Source organism: Canis lupus, chromosome X (genome assembly GCF_011100685.1).
Source record: "Canis lupus familiaris isolate Mischka breed German Shepherd chromosome X, alternate assembly UU_Cfam_GSD_1.0, whole genome shotgun sequence".
Taxonomy (NCBI): domain Eukaryota; kingdom Metazoa; phylum Chordata; class Mammalia; order Carnivora; family Canidae; genus Canis; species Canis lupus.
Genome location: NC_049260.1, coordinates 43,720,353 through 43,743,954, shown reverse-complemented (window position 1 = coordinate 43,743,954; position 23,602 = coordinate 43,720,353). Strand labels below are relative to the sequence as shown.

The 23,602-nt window shown below is 40.0% G+C and overlaps 1 protein-coding gene across 1 annotated transcript in view; it reads left to right on the top strand.

Annotated features, from left to right (window-relative positions):
- Positions 1-23,602, top strand: part of SHROOM4 (shroom family member 4) — a 273,467-nt gene that overhangs the window by 102,729 nt on the left and 147,136 nt on the right. The window contains exon 2 of the mRNA XM_038587454.1: positions 2,494-2,645. Coding sequence (XP_038443382.1) covers positions 2,494-2,645 — 152 coding nt within the window. The remainder of the gene's footprint in view (positions 1-2,493; positions 2,646-23,602) is intronic.

Here is a 23,602-nt window from a genome sequence, read left to right as displayed (position 1 = left end):
CCAGTAGACCGTCTGAAATTCCAGTACACCACTTTGCTGCTGCTGCTGCTGCTGCTGCTTCTTCTTTTCTTTCTTTCTTTCTTTTTTTTTTGGCAGCAGGCAGCAGTGACTGTGAAGTAATAATGATAATGACAATGGAAATAAGAATGTGATCCTAATTAATTTGCTGAGAGTTGTTCCCCATTTACCAATATTGGCTTGTTTTATCTTGAGTGGTGGGCCCAGGTACTGGAACAAAGGTATATATATTCAATGTCACTTGGCTAACCTATGATTTGTCAGACAAGGTTAATTAAAAAAAACTGTTGGGTTAGCAGCAGTAAATTTAATAATAGTCTGTGATTTACCTTAGAATTTCAATGTATTTGATGGGGTTTTTTAAATCCTGAATTAACATTTTTCTCTGCACTCGAGGTCTCAACTGCCAAATTGCACATGAGCTGGCCAATCTAAAGCTCAGCAGTATTCTAACTTCCGTGGTGGGGGATAGATTGGAGGGATTGTATAAAGGACTGAGAGAAGAATAGAAATATAAAAATACCTATGGCAAAAACTAGCTTTTGGTTGCTCCACTTAGAATCTGCTTTTCTGGGGCACCTTGGTGGCTCAGAGGTTGAACATCTGCCTTTGGCTCAGGTCGTCATCCCAGGGTCCTGGGATCGAGTCCTGCATCAGGCTCCCTGAGGGGACCCTGCTTCTCCCTCTGCCTATGTCTCTGCCTCTCTTTCTGTGTCTCTCATGAATAAATAAATAAAGCCTTAAAAAAAGAATCTGCCTTTCCCTAAAGATGGTATAGTTTAATTATCCTCACCTTACTTGCTCCTAGGAAAAAAACAAACATCTCTTCCTGATTCCATCAGTGGGGTGGACCTTTTTTTTTTATCGTTAGATCATATGTCCATCTCTGTGGACATATGAACTTCAGACAGTAACCTAACCTTGAGGCTGGAAGCTATGTGTGCTTTGTTCATTTCTTTAGCACTTAGTATGCTATCCTGTGCATACTAGAAATTCACCAAAAATTTGAGGAATGATTACTCCTACTGCCATGGATGGAATTGATGTCCTAATATGTAGAACTCACCTTTGTGGTAGAAGGAATGTTATATATAAAAGTAGCCATAATCCCCCCCATGGGGGGACAGTTTTGCTTTGTTTTGCTTTTGCCCACTCCAGCTGCTATTATTTCTGCCTCTGCTTTCTTTTTTTTAATAAATTTATTTTTTATTGGTGTTCAATTTGTCAACATACAGAGTAACACCCAGTGCTCATCCCATCAAGTGCCCTTTCAGTGCCCACCACCCAGTCACCCCCACCCCCCGCCCACCTCCCTTTCCACCACCCCTAGTTCGTTTCCCAGAGTTAATGCCTCTGATTTCTATGCCCTCCAGCCTGACTACCTTCTTTCCAAAATTGCCCTGGTCAATGGAAATTCTGTGGGCTGTGATGATGAAACAGTAAACACCCGTGTTTCTAGATTTTGGTGAATGCCCACTATTTTCTGTACCCTAGAAGCACTGTACTAGGCACTTGTTGAAAAGACATAGATAAATGATCAGCTACTTTGTACATACTTGGTATCTTTTGTTTTTTTTTTTTGTTTTTTTTTGTTTTTTTCTTAAAGATTTTATTTATTTATTCATAGACAGAGAGAGAGAGAGAGAGAGAGAGACAGGCAGAGGGAGAAGCAGGCTCCATGCAGGGAGCCCGATGTGGGACTCGATCCCAGGTCTCCAGGATCGCGCCCCGGGCTGAAGGCGGTGCTAAACCGCTGAGCCACCCAGGCTGCCCGGTACTTGGTATCTTTTGAATTTGCAATTCCACTCATAGGCTATTGAGCTGGAAGCTGAAGGTCTTTGGAGTCCACTCCCTTGCTATAATCATTAGAGCTCACATTTACTGAGGACTTAAATGCTCTCAGACATTCCATATGCTGATAACCCTGTGAGGTAGGTACTCTTGTTATTTGTACTTCCCCTATCAGGTAATTGAGACAGAAAGATGTTAGGTAGTTTGCTCAGAGTCATTCAGCTGGAAGTCCTAGAACCAAGATTCAAACTCAAATTTATCAGACTTCAAAGGCTGCCCAAAGATAGGAAAGGACTTGTCAAAGGTCATTTTGCTGGAGCCTAGCTCTTCTGGCTCTAATTTCTGTTCATGTTTTGCTATGCCATGATGCTACTTCAGGTCACACTATCCTGTTCTTTCTAAATATCATTCTCATTTAGAAGTGCTTATCTCCCCAGATGGATGTGGATTCCTCCAGAGTGAAGATTGCATTATTTCTGTATTGCCTCCTTCCCCAAAGGTTTGCCCAAGCTTTGCCTTCAGTAAAGAATAGCTTGCAGTCAGCTTCTAAGCAATCTCCCAGGGCTTCCTGGAGCCATCTCCCAGTACTACTTGTGGCTCAGAGGTTGGGAGGAACCAGAAAGTAGAATTTTAGGTAAGGAGTCATCTCACCACTTGTTTTCTGTTTTGTTCTCTGCAACACAGATTGAAGATGGGGGCAAGGCAGCCTTGTCCCAGAAGATGAGGACTGGTGATGAGCTGGTGAATATCAATGGCACTCCATTGTATGGCTCCCGCCAAGAGGCCCTCATCCTCATCAAAGGCTCCTTTCGGATCCTCAAGCTGATTGTCAGGAGGTAAGGTACAGGGAGATTTGCTATAAGGAATGGGGGCCACTGAAACTGCTTGGTTGATACTAAAGCCTCAATAGAGTTATGTCTCTGTCAACACCATCAAAGAAAGAGGTGTTTCACATGAACAGAATTTTACAGACAACCAAAGCAGAATGACCTAGGTGAAAAGGTCTTTGGTTCAAATCCTGACACTATTACATATTACCTGTGTCACCCTGGTTACATTTATTTTATGTCTGCAAGACTCAGGCTTCTTATTTGCTTCTGAGAAAACTAAATGACTCAATATATATCCAGGGCCTACCTAACCTGGTGTTTTTGTCTCCTTCATAACAGGCTGCCACTGTTCAACCACATAGATTTATTTTTTTTCAAGTTTTTATTTAAATCAACCACATAGATTTAAAGAGACCCCTACTACCAGCCATGGTAGGCATTCTGGAAGCTGTGGCAAATTCTAAGATAGAAACCCTTCCCTTGGGGATTATACAGTCTAATGGAGAAAAGACACACCTGTGACAAATTAGCAATACATTTTTTGAAAAAAGCAATAAGGGAGATTTCACAGGGTGAAGAGTGATTGTCAAATGGATTGTTCAGACAGAAATTGCTACTAGAATTCAAGAGAAAGAGAGAGTTAACTACAGAAGACGTTGGTAGGGTAAGAATTCATAGAGAAAGTGGAATTTGAGCTAAAGGGTGGGTAGAATTGGCCAAATAAGGCATCCCGAGGAGAAAGGCATTCCAGATAAGTGGAGTGGCAGAAGCAGAAGAAAGCTAAGGACATATCTGGGCATAGTTATTCTGCTGCCATTACATGTCTGCTTATTGGTGAGCTTTCCATATGGCTTCTTTCATCTTGCTGCTGTATCTTTGCTCTGTGCCATTGGAGCTCCTACTTCTCCCTTCTATTAGTTTCCTTTATTCTATGCACATGCCTGAGCTTCTCAATCTTAATTATTTTTACTAGAAAAATTATTTTTAAAGCATCCTCACATCCCCTTCTGGCTAATACCCCATCTTTTTCCTATGTTCATACTTGGTCTCTCAAAAGGAGAGTCTCTACTCACTGTCTTCATCTACAATTTAGCTTTCCACCTATTGCAGTCTGAATTGGACCTTCATAAGCCCATTAAAACTACTGTGTCAAAAGCTACATATTACTTCCTAAATGTCAAAGTCAATGGATTATTCTCAGTCTTCACCATGTGTGACTAGTATATGGCACTTGACATTGTTGCTCTGGATTATGTTCTCTTTGAAACTCTCCTTTCTTGCTTGCAAGATACCCCCATTGTCTTGTTATTTTCCTACCTCTCTGTTCATTTTTTAAAACCAGGTTCTACTACCTGTTCTGCCTCTGATCATCCCTTAAATGTTGGTATTTTCCCTAGTTCCACTCTTTATAACTTGTTAACATACCATGGAGAATCTCATTCAGTTCCAGAGCTTCAATTATCACTTACATGTATCTATTCCTATATCTCTTGAGCCCCAGAACCCATATAGTCAATTTCCTACTGGACATTTAGACTTTAGATGTCTCAGAAGCATTTCAAGCACAATATGCTTAAAACCTAACATGTCCTCTTTTCTTCCAAGTGCCTCATCTCAGTGCCTGTGACCACCGTACCCTCAGTTTACCAAACCAGAAACACAGAAGCCATCTTTAATTCTTCTGCTGTTCTCATGCTTTACATCCAAGTGATTTAGCCTGAGACAATGCATAAGGGGAAAGGGTTTTAAGTTAGTAAGGGTCAGGTTACATAGGATCTCATTGAGTTATTGGATTACCTGCTGATACCTAAGATTAATCCATCCTTGCTCATGTATCTGGACAGGAAGTGACATGTTAAGTAATGCCTTATACAGTAGATACATTGCCACTGACTCAATCTTGAATGGCTCATGATTTAGGTTTTATTTATTTTTAAAAAAGATTTTATTTATCTATTCATGAGAGACACAGAAAGACAGGCAGAAACATAGGCAGAAGGAGAAGCAGGGACTCCATCCCAGGACCCTGGGATCACAACCTGAGCCAAGGGCTCAACCAGTGAGCCACTCAAGCATCCCATGATTTAGATTTTAAATAAGCGTTCTTGGAGAGGAAGCTTAGTAGTTTTTGCTTTAGAGTCAGATAGACCCATGTATGGCACTGCCTAGTTCTGTCACATTAAAGTAGTTCCATATAATGGCATTGTTGTGTTGATTCAGTGAGGCAAGGTATATAAAATGCCTTTCACTTACTGGATTCTCCAGGAATTTTATTCCCATTCTTTTCCCTGGGGTATAAAAGAAGCATAATTGGAGTAACCAAATATTACTAAATACTGAGAACATCAGAACTATAGTGTGCTTTGCAGCCTAACCTTCAATAGCACATGATTTGCAGAGAAACCATTAGGGGTAACAAAGATCTGAATGTGAAATAAAGGTCCCTGTGAGATACTGGTTACACAGAGATACTAGTACTTGGAGGGAGTGTAGACCCCATCCCTGGTGGCTTCTGAGCCAGTCATAAGAATGAGAGTATCTGGTTGTCATCTACTCATCCCTTGGTGAGCATCACATTCTCTTGGTTCCTACTATAGCAACATCTGCCACTACCAGTCACTTAGGGGTAGCTGTAAATGTGGCCTTAGAGATAGTAGGGCCTTTCAGCTTTCATGGTGTGGCAGGTCCTATGGCTCCCTGAACCTACAGTCTACCCTTCCAGGATGCCCCCATAGTACCTATTGGAGGAGGCTCTCAATGACATAATTTATTAGGTGATGCTGCCCTCTTGTGGAAAATTTAACCTTCACATATGGATTACCCCAGGAATGGTATCAAACATTTATTCCTTCTTTCATAGTCCAAATGATTCCTGAAATTTATGAAGGAGCTCTTACCACATAAATTAAATATGATCCCCGAAATTTAATATGTAGCCTAGTGTTTTACACTAATGTAGGCTTTGGTTTGAGTAAGCAATCAATTGGCAAAGATTCAACACTGAGCTTTAGGTCTGGACTCAAGTCCTTTGGGATGAGTATAATGAGAAAGAAGAACTTTAGAAGATCGCCTATTCTGAATAGCCATGCCAGCTCTTTCTCCTATATTGCCTTTTAGATAATGGTCAATTAAATCAGAAACCAGGGTGTTAACCCTCAACTCTTCTCACTTGCCCCAGCCCCCTTCAATCTAAGTAATTCCAAGTCTTCATGATTCTACTTGCTATAAACCTCTCTGCAGCCTTTGTCTTTATCCAATCACTCATGATTTCTTAACCAGAACTATTGTAGGAGTCTTTTCACTGGCTTCTCATCTCTTGGTCTCACCTCCTTCTTATCAATCCATTCTCTAAATAAGACATCTGATCATGTCACTTATCTATTTGGAAACAAAACAGGAGCAATAACCACATAATCATTTTGGTCCCATGAGATTTAGTTTATATTGATAGAAAATATAAACTATTTTTGGGTTTTTAAAAAATATTTTATTTGAGGGAGAGAGTGAGTGAAAGAGAGAGAAGGGGCAGGGGGAGGGGCAGAAGAAGAGGGAGAAGCAGACTCCCCACTGTGTAGGGAGCCTGACATGGAGCTTATTCCTAGAATTCTGGGATCATGACCTGAACTGAATGCAGAAACCCAACCGACTGAGCCACCCAGGCACCCTGAAGATACAAACAATTTAAGGATATTGTATTCGTGAAATATTTTTATACCCAAAAACTTTAAGAAAAACCTATTTGTAATACAGGAGGAAAAATTATAGAAATGTCTATATGGAAGACTCATACAATTTAACTATGAAAGATAAAGTAAACCAAAAAATAAGTTCTTAGAATATTTGAAAAACACAATTCATCAGATTTAATTAATATCAAAAATTATATTTGACTGACAGTGAATACACACTCCTTTCAAATAGAGAACACTTTGTAAATAATCATATGGTATACCACAAAGAAAATTTTTGCATACTTTTATAAGCAGAAATGATCCTGGACCTGTTGTCAGAAGATAATTTAAAACTTCTAACAAATTTAGAAACAAATCCAAACAAAAGTAAGTCTTCCACTGCTTTAATATTTCAGAACACATTTATATGCAAGTATTAGTCAAAAGAAACACTAGTAGGCTAATAAAAAGTAACAAAAATGAGATCACGACTTGTCAAAACGTTAAGAGCAATATTCAGAAGTAAATTCATAATCTTAAATATTTCATTATTAAAAATGAAGAATGAAATTATATGATTAAGAATCCAATATAATATGAAACCAAGGGGTGTGTTGTTTTTATGGGGAGATGAATTAAGTAGATAAGCCTCTAGCAAATTTAATTAAGAAAACAAAGATAAATTATAAATAAAATTTAAATGATAAATGGAATAGAACAACAAATACAATGAACTTTTCTTAAGTTATAGGAAACTACTATAATTGTACCTTAATATATTTGAAAATCTCAGCAAATTTTAAATATGAATAAAATGTTAAACACCAAACACTAGTAAGAAGTTCCAATCAAAATGGACCTGTAACTGTAGAAACATTGAAAATAATTATCAAAGAAAAACTTCCAAAAATACTTTAGGATGGAATGAGCACTGGGTGTTATTCTGTATGTTGGCAAATTGAACACCAATAAAAAATAAATTTATTATTTAAAAAAGAAAACAAAAATACTTTAGGGCCAGATTTTTTAAAAAGAATTTATTTATTTATGAGAGACACAGAGAAAGGAAAGACCTAGACAGAAGGGGAAGCAGGCTCCCTGCCTGATGTGGGACTCGATCCCAGAACCTTGAGATCATGCCGTGAGCCAAAGGCAGACGCTCAACCACTTAGCCACCCAGGTGTCCCAGGACCAGATATTTTTTTATCGGTGAGTTCTTTCAAATTTTCTAGGAATACCCACATTGTTACAGAATTGAAAATCTTAGAGTTATTCACATTGATTTTGAAACTAGCATCATTCTGATACCAGTATCCAACAGACTATTCCAAAGAGAATATTCTCTTCGGTTTGTGAACTTATTTTTTTTTTATATTTGTTTTTATTGAAGTTCAGTTTGCCAACATATAGTATAACACCCAGTGCTCATCGCATCAAGTGCCCTCCTCAGTGCCTGTCACCAGTTACACCAACGCCCTGCCACCTCCCCTTCTGCAACCCTTTGTTCCTTTCCCAGAGTTAGGGATATATGTATATATACATATATACATATATACAACATCTTCTTTATCCATTCATCTTTTGATGGACACTGAAGCTCCTTTCACAGTTGGTCTATTGTGGACATTGCTGCTATGAACATTGGGGTGCAGGTGTCCTGGTGTTTCACAACATCAGTATCTTTGGAGTAAATCCCCAGTAGTGCAATTGTGGGGTTGTAGGGTAGCTCTATTTCTAACTCTTTGAGGAACCTCCACACTGTTTTCCAGAGTGGCTGTACCAGTTTGCATTCCCACCAACAGTGCAAGAGGGTTCCCCCTTTTCCACATTCTCTCCAACATCTGTTTCCCATCTTGTTAATTTTCACAATTCTCGCTGATGTGAGGTGGTAGCTCATGGTTTTGATTTGTATTTCCCTAATGACAAGTGATGTGGAGCACTGTCCCATGTGCTTGTTGGCCATGTGTATGTCTTCTTTGGTGAAATTTATATTCATGTCTACAGCCCATTTCATGATTGGATTGTTTGTTTCTTGGGTGTTGAGATTAATAAGTTCTTTGTAGATCTTGGATACTAGCCCTTTATCTGATATGTCACTTGGAAATATCTTCTTCCATTCTGTAGGCTGCCTTTTAGTTTTGTTGACTGTTTCTTTTACTGTGCAGAAGCTTTTTATCCTGATTAAGTCTCAGTAGTTCATTTTTACTTTTGTTTCCTTTGCCTTCATAGATGTATCTTGCAAGAAGTTGCTGTGGCCAAGTTCAAAAAAGGTGTCGCCTGTGTTCTCCTCTAGGATTTTGATGGATTCTTGCCTCACATTTAGATCTTTCAACCACTTTGAGTTTATCTTTGTGTATGGTGTCAGAGAATGGTGTAGTTTCATTCTTCTGCACATGGCTGTCCAAATTTCCCAAAAGCATTTATTATAGAGAGTGTCCTTTTTCCAGTGGATAGTCTTTCCTGCTTTGTCAAATATTAGTTGACGATAGAGTTGAGGGCCCATTTCTGGGTTCTCTATTCTGTTCCATTGATATATGTGTTTTTGTGCCAATACCACACTGTCTTGATGATCACAGCTTTGTAGTACAACTTGAAATCTGGCATTGTGATGCCCCCAGCTCTGGTTTTCTTTTTCAATATTCTCCGGGCTATTCAGGATCATTTCTGATTTCACACAAATCTTAAGATTATTTGTTCCAAGTCTGTGAAGAAAGTCCATGATATTTTGATAGGAATTGCATTGAATGTGTAAATTGCCTGACGTAGCATAGACATTTTCATAATATTAATTCTTCCAATCCATGACCATGGAATGTTTTCCATCTCTTGGTGTCTTCCTCAATTTTCAGAAGTGTTCTGTAGTTTTTAGGGTATAGATCCTTTACCTCTTTGGTTAGATTTATTCCTAGGTATCCTATGCTTTTGGGTGCAATTGTAATTGGGATTGATTCCTTAGTTTCACTTTTTCAGCCTCATTGTTAGTGTTTAGAAATGCCACTGGTTTCTGAGCATTGATTTTGTATCCTGCCACACTGCCGAATTGCTGTATGAGTTCTAGCAATCTTGGGTGGAGTCTTTTGGGTTTTCTATGTAGAGTATCATGTCATCTGTGAAGAGGGAGAGTTTAACTTCTTCTTTGACCATTTGAATGCCTTTTATTTATTTATTTATTTTTGTTGTCTCATTGCTGAGGCTAGGACTTCTAGTAGTACGTTAACAGTGGTGAGAGTAAACATCCCTGTTGTGTTCCTGATTTTAGGGGAAAGGCTTTCAGTTTTTCCCCACTTAGAATGATATTCGCTGTGAGTTTTTCATAAATGGCTTTTATGGTATTGAGGAATATTCCCTCTATCCCTACACTCTGAAGAGTTATAATCAGGAATGGATGCTGTATTTTGTCAAATGCTTTCTTTGCATCTTTGCATTTGAGAGGATCATACGGTTCTTGTTTTTTTCTTTTGTTGTTGTAATCTGTCATGTTGATTGTTTTATGAGTGTTGAACCAACCTTGCATCCCAGGGACAAATCCCAATTGGTCATGGTGAATAATCTTCTTAATGTACTGTTGGATCCTATCTTGTTGAAAATTTTTGCATCTGTGTTCATCAGGGATATTGGCCTGTATTTCTCCTTTTTGGTGGGGTCTTTGGTTTTGGAAGTAATGCTGGCCTCATAAAACAAGTTTTGAAATATTTCATCCGTTTCTATCTTTCAGAGCACCTTTAGTAGAATAGGTATTGTTTCTTCTTTAAACATTTGATAAGATTTCCCTGGGAATCCATCTGGCCCTAGAAATTTCTGTCTTGTGTGGTTTTCGATGACTGCTTCAATTTCCTTGCTGGTTATTGGCCTTTTCAGGTTTTCTATTTCTTCCTGTTCCAGTTCTGGTAATTTGTGGTTTTCCGTAAATGCACCTATTTCTTCTAGGTTCCTAATTTGTTTGCATATAGCTGCTCATAATTCCTTTTTTAAGATCATTTGTATTTCCTTGGTATTGGTTGTGATCTCTCATCTTTCATTTGTGATTTTGTTAATTTGAGTCTTTTTTCTTGTTAATAAGACTGGCTAATGGTTTATCTATCTTATTAATTCTTTCAAAAAACCAACTCCTGGTTTTGTTGATCTCTTCTACAGTTCTTCTGGTCTCTATTACACTGAGTTCTGCTTGAATCTTTATTATCTCTCATCTTCTGCTTAGTGTAGGCTTTACTTGCTGTTCTTTTTCCAATTCCTTTAGGTGCAAGGTTAGCTTGTGTATTTGAGGTTTTTTCCAATTTTTTGAGGGATGCTTGTATTGCGATGTATTTCCCTCTTAGAACCGCTTTTGCTGTATCCTAAAGATTTTGAATGGCTGTATCTTCATTTTCATTAGTTTCCATGAATCTTTTTAATTCCTCTCTAATTTCCTGGTTGACCCTTTCATCTTTTAGCAGGATGCTCTTTAGCCTCCACGTGTTTGAGTTTCTTCCAAATTTCTTCTTGTGATTGAGTTCAAGTTTCAAAGCATTATGGTCTGAAAATATGCAGGGTCCAATCCCAATCTTTTGGTATCGGTTAAGACCTGATTTGTGACCCAGTATGTGGTCTATTCTGGAGAAAGTTCCATGTTTACTTGAGAAGAATCTGTATTCAGTTGTGTTCAGATGGAAAGTTCTGTATATATCTGTGAAATATATTTGGTCCAATGTATCATTTAAGGCCCTTGTTTCTATGGAGATGTTGTGTTTAGAAGATCTGTCATTTACAGAAAGCGCCGTGTTGAAGTCTCCTACTATTAGTGTATTATTATCTAAGTATGTCTTTACTGTGGTTATTAATTGATTGATATCCTTTGCAGCTCCCATATTAGGGGCATTAATAGTCATGATTGTTAGGTCTTTTTATTAGATAGATCTTTTAAGTATGATATAGTGTCCCTCTTCATCTCTTACTACAGTCTTTGGGATAAACTTCAGTTTATCTGATATGAGTATTGCTACCCCAGCTTTCTTTTAAGGACCATTTGAATGGTAAATGGTTCTACAGCCTTTCATTTTCAGGCTGGAAGTGTCCTTAGGTCTAAAATGAGTCTCTTGTGGACAGCATATAGATGGATCTTGCTTCTTTATCCAGTCCGATACCCCACATCTTCTGATGGATCATTTACCCATTCATGTTCAAAGCAATTATTGAAAGATATGAATTTAGTGTCATCGTATTTCCTATTCAGTCCCTGTTTTGTGGATTGTTTCTTTGTGCTTCCTCTTTCTTTTACAGGGTCCCCCTTAATATTTCTTGCAGAGCTGCTTTGGTGGTCATGTTTTCTTTCTGTTTCTGCCTATCTAGTAAGCTCTTTCTCTCTCCTATTCTGAATGACAGCCTTGCTGGATTAAGTATTCTTGGTTGCGTGCTCTTCTCACTTAGGACCCTGAATATATCGTGCCAGTGCTTTCTGGCCTGCTAAAGCTCTGTGGAGAGGTTTTCTGTTAATCTGATATTTCTCGCCTATAGGTTAAGAATCTCTCATCTCACACTGCTTTAAGAATTTTCTTGTTATCTTTGATATTTGCAAGTTTCACTATTAAATTTTGAGGTGTGAATGGTTTTTATTGATTTTGTGTATGGCGGGGGGAGTCCTCTCTATCTCTTGGATCTGAATGCCTGTTTCCTTCCCCAGATTAGGGAAGTTCTCAGCTATGATTTGTTCAAATATACTTTGTGGTCCTCTCTCTCTTTCAGCCTCTTCTGGAATCCCAGTTAGACATAAATTCTTCCTTCTTAAGCTATCATTTATTTCCCTAAGCCTTTCCTCATGGTCTCTTAATGGTTTTGCTCTTTTTTCGTCAGCTTCCTTCCTTGTCTTTTATGCCACTCACTCTCTCTTCCACCTCATTAATCCTTGCAGTTAGGACAACCAATTTGTATTGCATCTCCTTTCATCTATTTTTAATTTTGGCCTGATTATATCTCAATTCTGCAGTAACAAAGTCTCTAGAGTCCTTTATGGTTTTTTCCAGAGCCACCAGTAGCTTTAAAATTGTACTTCTTAATTGACTTTCTGACATCACATTGAAATCCAAATTCTGTAACTCTGTGGCAGAGTGTACTGTTCCCAGTTCTTCCTTTTGTGGTGAATTGTTTTTTCTAGTCATTTTGTCTGTTACAGAGTGGTTGTTTGAATGGGCTGAGTCAAAAATACCAACCACAACCTAAGTAAAATACACCCTAGATGGGTCAGAGACGAGAAAATAAAAGAAAAAGAAGCACAGAACAAAATAAAACAAAGGGACCACTAAAGTGAAAAACAAATTTTAAAACTAAAGTGAAAAACAAAAGTAAAAAAAAGTAAAAATAAAAGCCAAAAACCACAAAGAAGAATAGAAAAGAAAAAAGTAAAAAAAGAGGAAAAAGAGAAAAAAGGGGGGATAGTAGAAAAAGGGGGGATAGCAGTGGTGAAGAAGTGATAGTGGAGAGAAAATATAGTCTACCCGAGGGGTTCTGGAGGGTTATCCTCTGGGTTCTAAGTGTATTTTGTTCTGTATGTTAGAAGATGCTCAATCCCAAATTTATATAAACCAGTAATACTTATACAAAGCTCCAACATTGACCATCAAAACATAAACAATATAAAAGAAGGGGGCAGAATGGGAAGGAAGCTAGAATATAATCTCACAGAATGAACCAGCATGGTATTCCACTATACCCTGGGTGTATGTTGGTCATGTTTTAGAAGGTATTAACTTCCACCATTGTAGAACAAAATGAGGCAGAGAAAACAAACAACACAAAACAAAAACCCATATCTCGTATATCTCCCAAAATTAAATTGAATACTTTGAAGGGAATCCAGAAGTGAAAAATATATCTAAGACATGTAATTGTAGATATATGAAGGTCAAAAAGGAAAAAACTTAAAAATGAAAGAGCTGGAAAAATACTGGTGGGAAAAAATATTGGAAATTTTTAGTCTAATATAAAAAAGAGTCATAATGGAAAATGGAAACTATAAGAAAAAAAGGGACCTTCTAGTTCTATATACTATTTTCCCTCGGTCCTGGAGCTATCCAGCACTGCTTGGTCAATAAACTTGCTCTTCCCTTGTTCTTCCAGCTGGTCTTCTGGGGGAGGGATCTGCTGTGATAATTCTCAGGTGTCTGTACCTGGGTGGAGATGCCCCGCCCCTTGCCAGGTCTGGGCTCAGTATGACCTGTTTATCCTGTGAGGCCTTTGTTCCCTGGCGGCCCGCCCCTCCCAGACACACTGTGAAACAAAGAGGATAAACAACAATGGCTGCAGCCAGATTTCCAGCTCTGGAGTCAAGCTCCCCATGAGTAACTAACCACAGTCTCACAGTCTGCACTGGCCTAGATGCTCCTGGGGACAGGCACGGGTGCACTGATCTGCACAGCTTGCCGGGCGCCCAGCAGCAGGAGAGTTCTTGCTTTCCTGTGCTCTCCCCTCTACCGCCTGTCCCAGGGAGAATGCAGGATTGCCAGCTTTGTCAGCTTGGGTGCTCTGGGATCTGGGGCCCTATTCTGCTGGACCCATAGTCCTGGGGACTCCCTCTCCTGAAGGGAGTGGGACACAGCCAATTCCATTCGGAGCTGAGCTCTAGGGTAAAGGGAGCTTCTGAGCTGGCCCACCTAACCAACTGGCTTCTCCCATATGCCCTGGAGTGCTGTGGCACTGCAGCCCTTTACCAATACTGGACCATGGTTTGTGGTGTTTTCCCCTAGATGCCCTTCCTCTTATAGGGACTCCAGGAATCTTGAGACTTCATTGGCTCTAGTGTGATTCTCCCTGATTTCCCTGCTAAGCTTTTTTCCAAGAGGGAAAACTCCTGCATGGAATTTTTTTTAATAAAATAATTTTTTATTGGTGTTCAATTTACCAACATACAGAATAACACCCAGTGCTCATCCCGTCAAGTGTCCCCCTCAGTGCCCGTCACCCACTCTCCCCCACCCCCTGCCCTCCTCCCCTTCCACCACCCCTAGTTCGTTTACCAGAGTTAGGAGTCTTTATGTTCTGTCTCCCTTTCTGATATTTCCCACACATTTCTTTTCCCTTCCCTTATATTCCCTTTCACTATTATTTATATTCCCCAAATGAATGAGAACATACATGTTTGTCCTTATACGATTGACTTACTTCACTCAGCATAATACCCTCCAGTTCCATCCACGTTGAAGCAAATGGTGGGTATTTGTCGTTTCTAATGCCTGAGTAATATTCCATTGTATACATAAACCACATTTTCTTTATCCATTCATCTTTCGATGGACACTGAGGCTCCTTCCACAGTTTGGCTATTGTGGCCATTGCTGCTAGAAACATCGGGGTGCAGGTGTCCTTGCATTTCATTGCATCTGAATCTTTGGGGTAAATCCCCAACAGTGCAATTGCTGGGTCATAGGGCAGGTCTATTTTTAACTCTTTGAGGAACCTCCACACAGTTTTCCAGAGTGGCTGCACCAGTTCACATTCCCACCAACAGTGTAAGAGGGTTCCCTTTTCTCCGCATCCTCTCCAACATTTGTGGTTTCCTGCCTTGTTAATTTTCCCCATTCTCACTGGTGTGAGGTGGTATCTCATTGTGGTTTTGATTTGTATTTCCCTGATGGCAAGTGATGCAGAGCATTTTCTCATGTGCATGTTGGTCATGTCTATGTCTTCCTCTGTGAGATTTCTCTTCATGTCTTTTGCCCATTTCATGATTGGATTATTTGTTTCTTTGGTGTTGAGTTGAATAAGTTCTTTATAGATCTTGGAAACTAGCCCTTTATCTGATAGGTCATTTGCAAATATCTTCTCCCATTCTGTAGGTTGTCTTTTAGTTTTGTTGACTGTATCCTTTGCTGTGCAAAAGCTTCTTATCTTGATGAAGTCCCAATAGTTCATTTTTGCTTTTGTTTCTTTTGCCTTCGTGGATGTATCTTGCAAGAAGTTACTGTGGCCGAGTTCAAAAAGGGTGTTGCCTGTGTTCTCCTCTAGGATTTTGATGGAATCTTGTCTCACATTTAGATCTTTCATCCATTTTGAGTTTATCTTTGTGTATGATGAAAGAGAGTGGTCTAGTTTCATTCTTCTGCATGTGGATGTCCAATTTTCCCAGCACCATTTACTGAAGAGACTGTCTTTCTTCCAATGGATAGTCTTTCCTCCTTCATCCAATATTAGTTGGCCATAAAGTTGAGGGTCCACTTCTGGGTTCTCTATTCTGTTCCATTGATCTATGTGTCTGTTTTTGTGCCAGTACCACACTGTCTTGATGGCCACAGCCTTGCAGTACAACCTGAAATCTGGCATTGTGATGCCCCCAGATATGGTTTTCTTTTTTAAAATTCCCTTGGCTATTTGGGGTCTTTTCTGATTCCACACAAATCTTAAAATAATTTGTTCCAACTCTCTGAAGAGAGTCCATGGTATTTTGATAGGGATTGCATTAAACGTGTAAATTGCCCTGGGCAACATTGACATTTTCACAATATTAATTCTGCCAATCCATGAGCTTGGAATACTTTTCCATCTCTTTGTGTCTTCCTCAATTTCTTTCAGAACGGTTCTATAGTTTTTAGGGTATAGATCCTTTACCGCTTTGGTGAGGTTTATTCCTAGGTATCTTATGCTTTTGGGTGCAGTTGTAAATGGGATTGACTCCTTAATTTCTCTTTCTTCAGTCTCATTGTTAGTGTATAGAAATGCCACTGATTTCTAGGCATTGATTTTGTATCCTGCCACGCTACCGAATTGGTGTATGAGTTCTAGCAATCTTGGGGTGGAGGCTTTTGGGTTTTCTATGTAGATTATCATGTCATCGGCGAAGAGGGAGAGTTTGACTTCTTCTTTGCCAATTTGAATGCCTTTAATGTCTTTTTTGTCTGATTGCTGAGGCTAGGACTTCCAGTACTATGTTGAATAGCAGTGGTGAGAGTGGACATCCCTGTCTTGTTCCTGATCTTAGGGGAAAGGCTCCCAGTGCTTCCCCATTGAGAATTATATTTGCTGTGGGGTTTTCGTAGATGGCTTTTAAGATGTCGAGGAATGTTCCCTCTATCCCTACACTCTGAAGAGTTTTGATCAGAAATGGATGCTGTATTTTGTCAAATGCTTTCTCTGCATCTAATGAGAGGATCATATGGTTCTTGGTTTTTCTCTTGCTGATATGATGAATCACATTGATTGTTTTACGAGTGTTGAACCAGCCTTGTGTCCCGGGGATAAATCCTACTTGGTCATGGTGAATAATTTTCTTAATGTGCTGTTGGATCCTATTGGCTAGTATCTTGTTGAGAATTTTTGCATCCATGTTCATCAGGGATATTGGTCTGTAATTCTCCTTTTTGGTGGGGGTTTTGTCTGGTTTTGGAATTAAGGTGATTCTGGCCTCATAGAATGAATTTGGAAGTACTCTATCTCTTTCTATCTTTCCAAACAGCTTTAGTAGAATAGGTATGATTTCTTCTTTAAACGTTTGATAGAATTCCCCTGGGAAGCCATCTGGCCCTGGACTCTTGTGTCTTGGGAGGTTTTTAATGACTGCTTCAATTTCCTCCCTGGTTATTGGCCTGTTAAAGTTTTCTATTTCTTCCTGTTCCAATTTGGTAGTTTGTGGGTTTCCAGGAATGCGTCCATTTCTTCTAGATTGCCTAATTTATTGGGGTTCATAATGTTTTTAAAATCATTTTTATTTCCTTGGTGTTGGTAGTGATCTCTCCTTTCTCATTCATGATTCTATTAATTTGAGTCTTCTCGGAGGGAGGGGCAAGATGGCGGAAGAGTAGGGTCCCCAAATCACCTGTCTCCCCCAAATTAACTAGAAAATCTTCAAATTATCCTGAAAATCTATGAATTCGGCCTAAGAATTAAAGAGAGAACAGCTGGAATGCTACAGTGAGAAGAGTTCGCGCTTCTATCAAGGTAGGAAGACGGGAAAAAGAAATAAAGCAACAAAGTATCTAAGGGGGAGGGGCCCCGGGTGGAGCAGGGCTGAGGCCGGGGCGAGTGTCCCCAGAACAGGAGAGCCCTGTCCTGGAGACACAGGAGCTGCACCAACCTTCCCAGGCGGAAAGGGCCTCCCAGGGAGTTGGAGCAGGACCCAGGAGGGCGAGGATGCCCTCAGGTTCCCTGGGACAGTAACAGAGCAACTGCGCGCCCAGGAGAGTGCGCCGAGCTCCCTAAGGGCTGCAGCGCGCACGGCGGGACCCGGAGCAGCTCGGAGGGGCTCGGGCGGGGGCTCCGCGGAGGGGGCTGCACGGCCGGGAGCGCGAATCCAACAGTGCAGACCAGGAGCGCAGGGTGCCGGGACACAGCCCAGGATCCAGCCTCTCCCCAGGACAGGCAGAGTCCCGGAGGGCCCAGGACAGCAAGGACACTCCTGCCCCGAGCTGAGCAGATCAGCGGCCCTGCCCCGGAGCCTCCAGGCCCTGCAGACGGAGAGCTCCGGAGTTCCTGCGGGGGCTGAATCCAGGTTTCCAGAGCTGGCCCCGCCACTGGGGCTGTTGCTCCTGGGGCCTGACGGGGTAAACAACCCCCACTGAGCCCTGTACCAGGCAGGGGCACAGCAGGTCCCCCAACTGCTAACACCTGGATATCAGCACAACAGTCCCCTCCCCCAGAAGACCAGCTAGACGGACAATTTCCAGGGGAAGTCAAGGGACTTAAAGTACACAGAATCAGAAGATACTCCCCGTGGTTCTTTTTTTCTTTCTTTCTTTCTTTTTTTTTTGTTGTTGTTTTGTTTTGTTTTGTTTTGCTTTTTGATTTGTTTCCTTCCCCCACCCCCTTTTTTTCCTTTCTTTCTTTTTCTTTCTACTTTTCTTATTTTTTTTTTCGTTTTTTTCTTCCTTTTTTTTCCTCTTTCTCTTTTCTTTGCTTCTTTCTCTCCTCTCTCTCTTTTTCTCCTTTTCCCAATACAACTTGCTTTTGGCCACTCTGCACTGAGCAAAATGACTAGAAGGAAAACCTCACCTCAAAAGAATCAGAAACAGTCCTCTCTCCCACAGAGTTACAAAATCTGGATTACAATTCAATGTCAGAAAGCCAATTCAGAAGCACTATCATACAGCTACTGGTGGCTCTAGAAAAAAGCATAAAGGACTCAAGAGACTTCATGACTGCAGAATTTAGAGCTAATCAGGCAGAAATTAAAAATCAATTGAATGAGATGCAATCCAAACTAGAAGTCCTAACAACGAGGGTTAATGAGGTGGAAGAACGAGTGAGTGACATAGAAGACAAGTTGATAGCAAAGAGGGAAACTGAGGAAAAAGAGACAAACAATTAAAAGACCATGAAGATAGATTAAGGGAAATAAACGACAGCCTGAGGAAGAAAAACTTAAGTTTAATTGGTGTTCCCGAGGGCGCCGATAGGGACAGAGGGCCAGAATATGTATTTGAACAAATTCTAGCTGAAAACTTTCCTAATCTGGGAAGGGAAACAGGCATTCAGATCCAGGAAATAGAGAGATTCCCACTCTAAAATCAATAAAAACCGTTCAACACCTTGACATTTAATAGTGAAGCTTGTAAATACCAAAGATAAAGAGAAGATCCTTAAAGCAGCAAGAGACAAGAAATCCCTGACTTTTATGGGGAGGAATATTAGGGTAACAGCAGACATCTCCACAGAGGCCTGGCAGGTCAGAAAGGGCTGGCAGGATATATTCAGGGTCCTAAATGAGAAGAACATGCAACCAAGAATACTTTATCCAGCAAGGCTCTCATTCAGAATGGAAGGAGAGATAAAGAGATTCCAAAACAGGCAGGAACTGAAAGAATATGTGACCTCCAAACCAGCTCTGCAAGAAATTTTAACAGGGACTCTTAAAATTCCCCTTTAAGAAGAAGTTCAGTGGAACAATGCACAAAAACAAGGACTGAATAGATATCATGATGACACTAAACTCATATCTGTCAATAGTAACTCTGAACGTGAATGGGCTTAATGACCCCATCAAAAGGCGCAGGGTTTCAGACTGGATAAAAAAGGAGGACCCATCTATTTGCTGTCTACAAGAGACTCATTTTAGACAGAAGGACACCTACAGCCTGAAAATAAAAGGTTGGAGAACCATTTACCATTCAAATGGTCTCCAAAAGAAAGCAGGGGTAGCCATCCTTATATCAGATAAACTAAAATTTACCCTGAACACTGTAGTGAGAGATGAAGAGGGACACTATATTATATTAAAGGATATATCCAACAAGAAGACTTAACAATCCTCAATATATATGCCCCGAATGTGGGAGCTGCCAAATATATAAATCAATTATTAACCAAAGTGAAGAAATACTTAGATAATAATACACTTATACTTGGTGACTTCAATCTAGCTCTTTCTACCCTCAATAGGTCTTCTAGGCACAATATATCCAAAGAAACGAGAGCTTTAAATGGTACACTGGACCAGATGGATTTCACAGATATCTGCAGAACTTTACATCCAAACTCAACTGAATACACATTCTTCTCAAGTGCACATGGAACTTTCTCCAGAATAGACCATACACTGGGTCACAAATCGGGCCTGAACCAATACCAAAAGATTGGGATCGTCCCCTGCATATTCTCAGACCATAATGCCTTGAAATTAGAACTAAATCACAACAAGAAGTTTGGAAGGACCTCAAACACGTGGAGGTTAAGGACCATCCTGCTAAAAGATGAAAGGGTCAACCAGGAAATTAAGGAAGAAGTAAAAAGATTCATGGAAACTAATGAGAATGAAGATACAACCGTTCAAAATCTTTGGGATGCAGCAAAAGCAGTCCTAAGGGGGAAATACATCACAATACAAGCATCCATTCCAAAACTGTAAAGAACTCAAATACAAAAGCTAACCTTACACATAAAGGAGCTAGAGAAAAAACAGCAAATGGATCCTACACCCAGGAGAAGCAGAGAGTTAATAAAGATTCAAGCAGAACTCAACGAAAACGAGACCAGAAGAACTGTGGAACAGATCAACAGAACCAGGAGTTGGTTCTTTGAAAGAATTAATAAGATAGATAAACCATTAGCCAGCCTTATTAAAAAGAAGAGAGAGAAGACTCAAATTAAGAAAATCATGAATGAGAAAGGAGAGATCACTACCAACACCAAGGAAATACAAACGATTTTAAAAACATATTATGAACAGCTATACGCCAAGAAATTAGGCAATCTAGAAGAAATGGACACATTCCTGGAAAGCCACAAACTACCAAAACTGGAACAGGAAGAAATAGAAAACCTGAACAGGCCAATAACCAGGGAGGAAATTGAAGCAGTCATCAAAAACCTCCCAAGACACAAGAGTCCAGGGCCAGATGGCTTCCCAGGGGAATTCTATCAAACGTTTAAAGAAGAAATCATACCTATTCTACTAAAGCTGTTTGGAAAGATAGAAAGAGATGGAGTACTTCCAAATTCATTCTATGAGGCCAGAATCACCTTAATTCCAAAACCAGACAAAACCCCCACCAAAAAGGAGAATTACAGACCAATATCCCTGATGAACATGGATGCAAAAATTCTCAACAAGATACTAGCCAATAGGATCCAACAGCACATTAAGAAAATTATTCACCATGACCAAGTAGGATTTATCCCCGGGACACAAGGCTGGTTCAACACTCGTAAAACAATCAATGTGATTCATCATATCAGCAAGAGAAAAACCAAGAACCATATGATCCTCTCATTAGATGCAGAGAAAGCATTTGACAAAATACAGCATCCATTTCTGATCAAAACTCTTCAGAGTGTAGGGATAGAGGGAACATTCCTCGACATCTTAAAAGCCATCTACGAAAACCCCACAGCAAATATAATTCTCAATGGGGAAGCACTGGGAGCCTTTCCCCTAAGATCAGGAACAAGACAGGGATGTCCACTCTCACCACTGCTATTCAACATAGTACTGGAAGTCCTAGCCTCAGCAATCAGACAAAAAAGACATTAAAGGCATTCAAATTGGCAAAGAAGAAGTCAAACTCTCCCTCTTCGCCGATGACATGATAATCTACATAGAAAACCCAAAAGCCTCCACCCCAAGATTGCTAGAACTCATACACCAATTTGGTAGCGTGGCAGGATACAAAATCAATGCCCAGAAATCAGTGGCATTTCTATACACTAACAATGAACTGAAGAAAGAGAAATTAAGGAGTCAATCCCATTTACAATTGCACCCAAATGCATAAGATACCTAGGAATAAACCATATCAAAGATGTAAAGGATCTATGCCCTCAAAACTATAGAACACTTCTGAAGGAAATTGAGGAAGACACAAAGAAATGGAAAAATATTCCATGCTCATGGATTTGCAGAATTAATATTGTGAAAATATCAATGTTTCCCAGGGCAATGTACACGTTTAATGCAATCCCTATCAAAATACCATGGACTTTCTTCAGAGAGTTAGAAGAAATTATTTTAAGATTTGTGTGGAATCAGAAAAGAACCCGAATAGCCAGGGGAATTTTAAAAAAGAAAACCATATCTGGGGGCATCACAATGCCAGATTTCAGGTTGTACTGCAAGGCTGTGGCCATCAAGACAGTGTGGTACTGGCACAAAAACAGACACATAGATCAATGGAACAGAATAGAAAATCCAGAAGTGGACCGTGAACTTTATGGCCAACTAATATTGGATGAAGGAGGAAAGACTATCCATCGGAAGAAAGACAGTCTCTTCAATAAATGGTGCTGGGAAAATTGGACATCCACATGCAGAAGAATGAAACTAGACCACTCTCTTTCACCATACACAAAGATAAACTCAAAATGGATGAAAGATCTAAATGTGAGACAAGATTCCATCAAAATCCTAGAGAAGAACACAGGCAACACCCTTTTTGAACTCGGCCACAGTAACTTCTTGCAAGATACATCCACGAAGGCAAAAGAAACAAAAGCAAAAATGAACTATTGGGACTTCATCAAGATAAGAAGCTTTTGCACAGCAAAGGATACAGTCAACAAAACTAAAAGACAACCTACAGAATGGGAGAAGATATTTGCAAATGACGTATCAGATAAAGGGCTAGATTCCAAGATATATAAAGAACTTCTTAAACTCAACACCAAAACAACAAACAGTCCAATCATGAAATGGGCAAAACACATGAAGAGAAATCTCACAGAGGAAGACATAGACATGGCCAACAAGCATATGAGAAAATGCTCTTCATCACTTGCCATCAGGGAAATACAAATCAAAATCACAATGAGATACCACCTCACACCAGTGAGAATGGGGAAAATTAACAAGGTAGGAAACAACAAATGTTGGAGAGGATGCGGAGAAAAGGGAACCCTCTTACACTGTTGGTGGGAATGTGAACTGGTGCAGCCACTCTGGAAAACTGTGTGGAGGTTCCTCAAAGAGTTAAAAATAGACCTTCCCTACGACCCAGCAATTGCACTGTTGGGGATTTACCCCGAAGATACAGATGCAATGAAACACCGGGACTCCTGCACCCTGATGTTTCTAGCAGCAATGGCCACAATAGCCAAACTGTGGAAGGAGCCTCAGTGTCCATCGAAAGATGAGTGTATAAAGAAGATGTGGTTTATGTATACAATGGAATATTACTCAGCCATTAGAAATGACAAATACAAAAAAAAAAAAAAAGAAAGAAAGAAATGACAAATACCCACCATTTGCTTCAACGTGGATGGAACTGGAGGGTATTATGCTGAGTGAAGTCAGTCAGTCGGAGAAGGACAAACAGTATATGTTCTCATTCATGTGGGGAATATAAATAATAGTGAAAGGGAATATAAGGGAAGGGAGAAGAAATGTGTGGGAAATATCAGAAAGGGAGACAACATAAAGACTCCTAACTCTGGGAAACGAACTAGGGGTGGTGGAAGGGGAGGAGGGCGGGGGGTGGGAGTGATTGGGTGTCGGGCAGTGGGGGTTATTCTGTATGTTGGTAAATTTAACACCAATAAAAAATAAAAAATATTTGAGTCTTCTCTCTCTTCTTTTTAATAAGGTTGGCTAATGGTTTATCTATCTTATTAATTCTTTTAAAGAACCAACTCCTGGTTCTGTTGATCTGTTCCACGGTTCTTCTGGTCTCGATTTCGTTGAGTTCTGCTCGAATTTTAATTAACTGTCTTCTTCTGTTGGGCGTGGGGTTCATCTGCTGTTTTTTCTCCAGCTCCTTTAGGTGTAAGGTTAGCTTTTGTATTTGAGTTCTTTCCAGTTTTTGAATGGATGCTTGTATTGCGATGTATTTCCCCCTTCGGACTGCTTTTGCTGCATACCAAAGATTTTGAACGGTTGTATCTTCATTCTCATTAGTTTCCATGAAT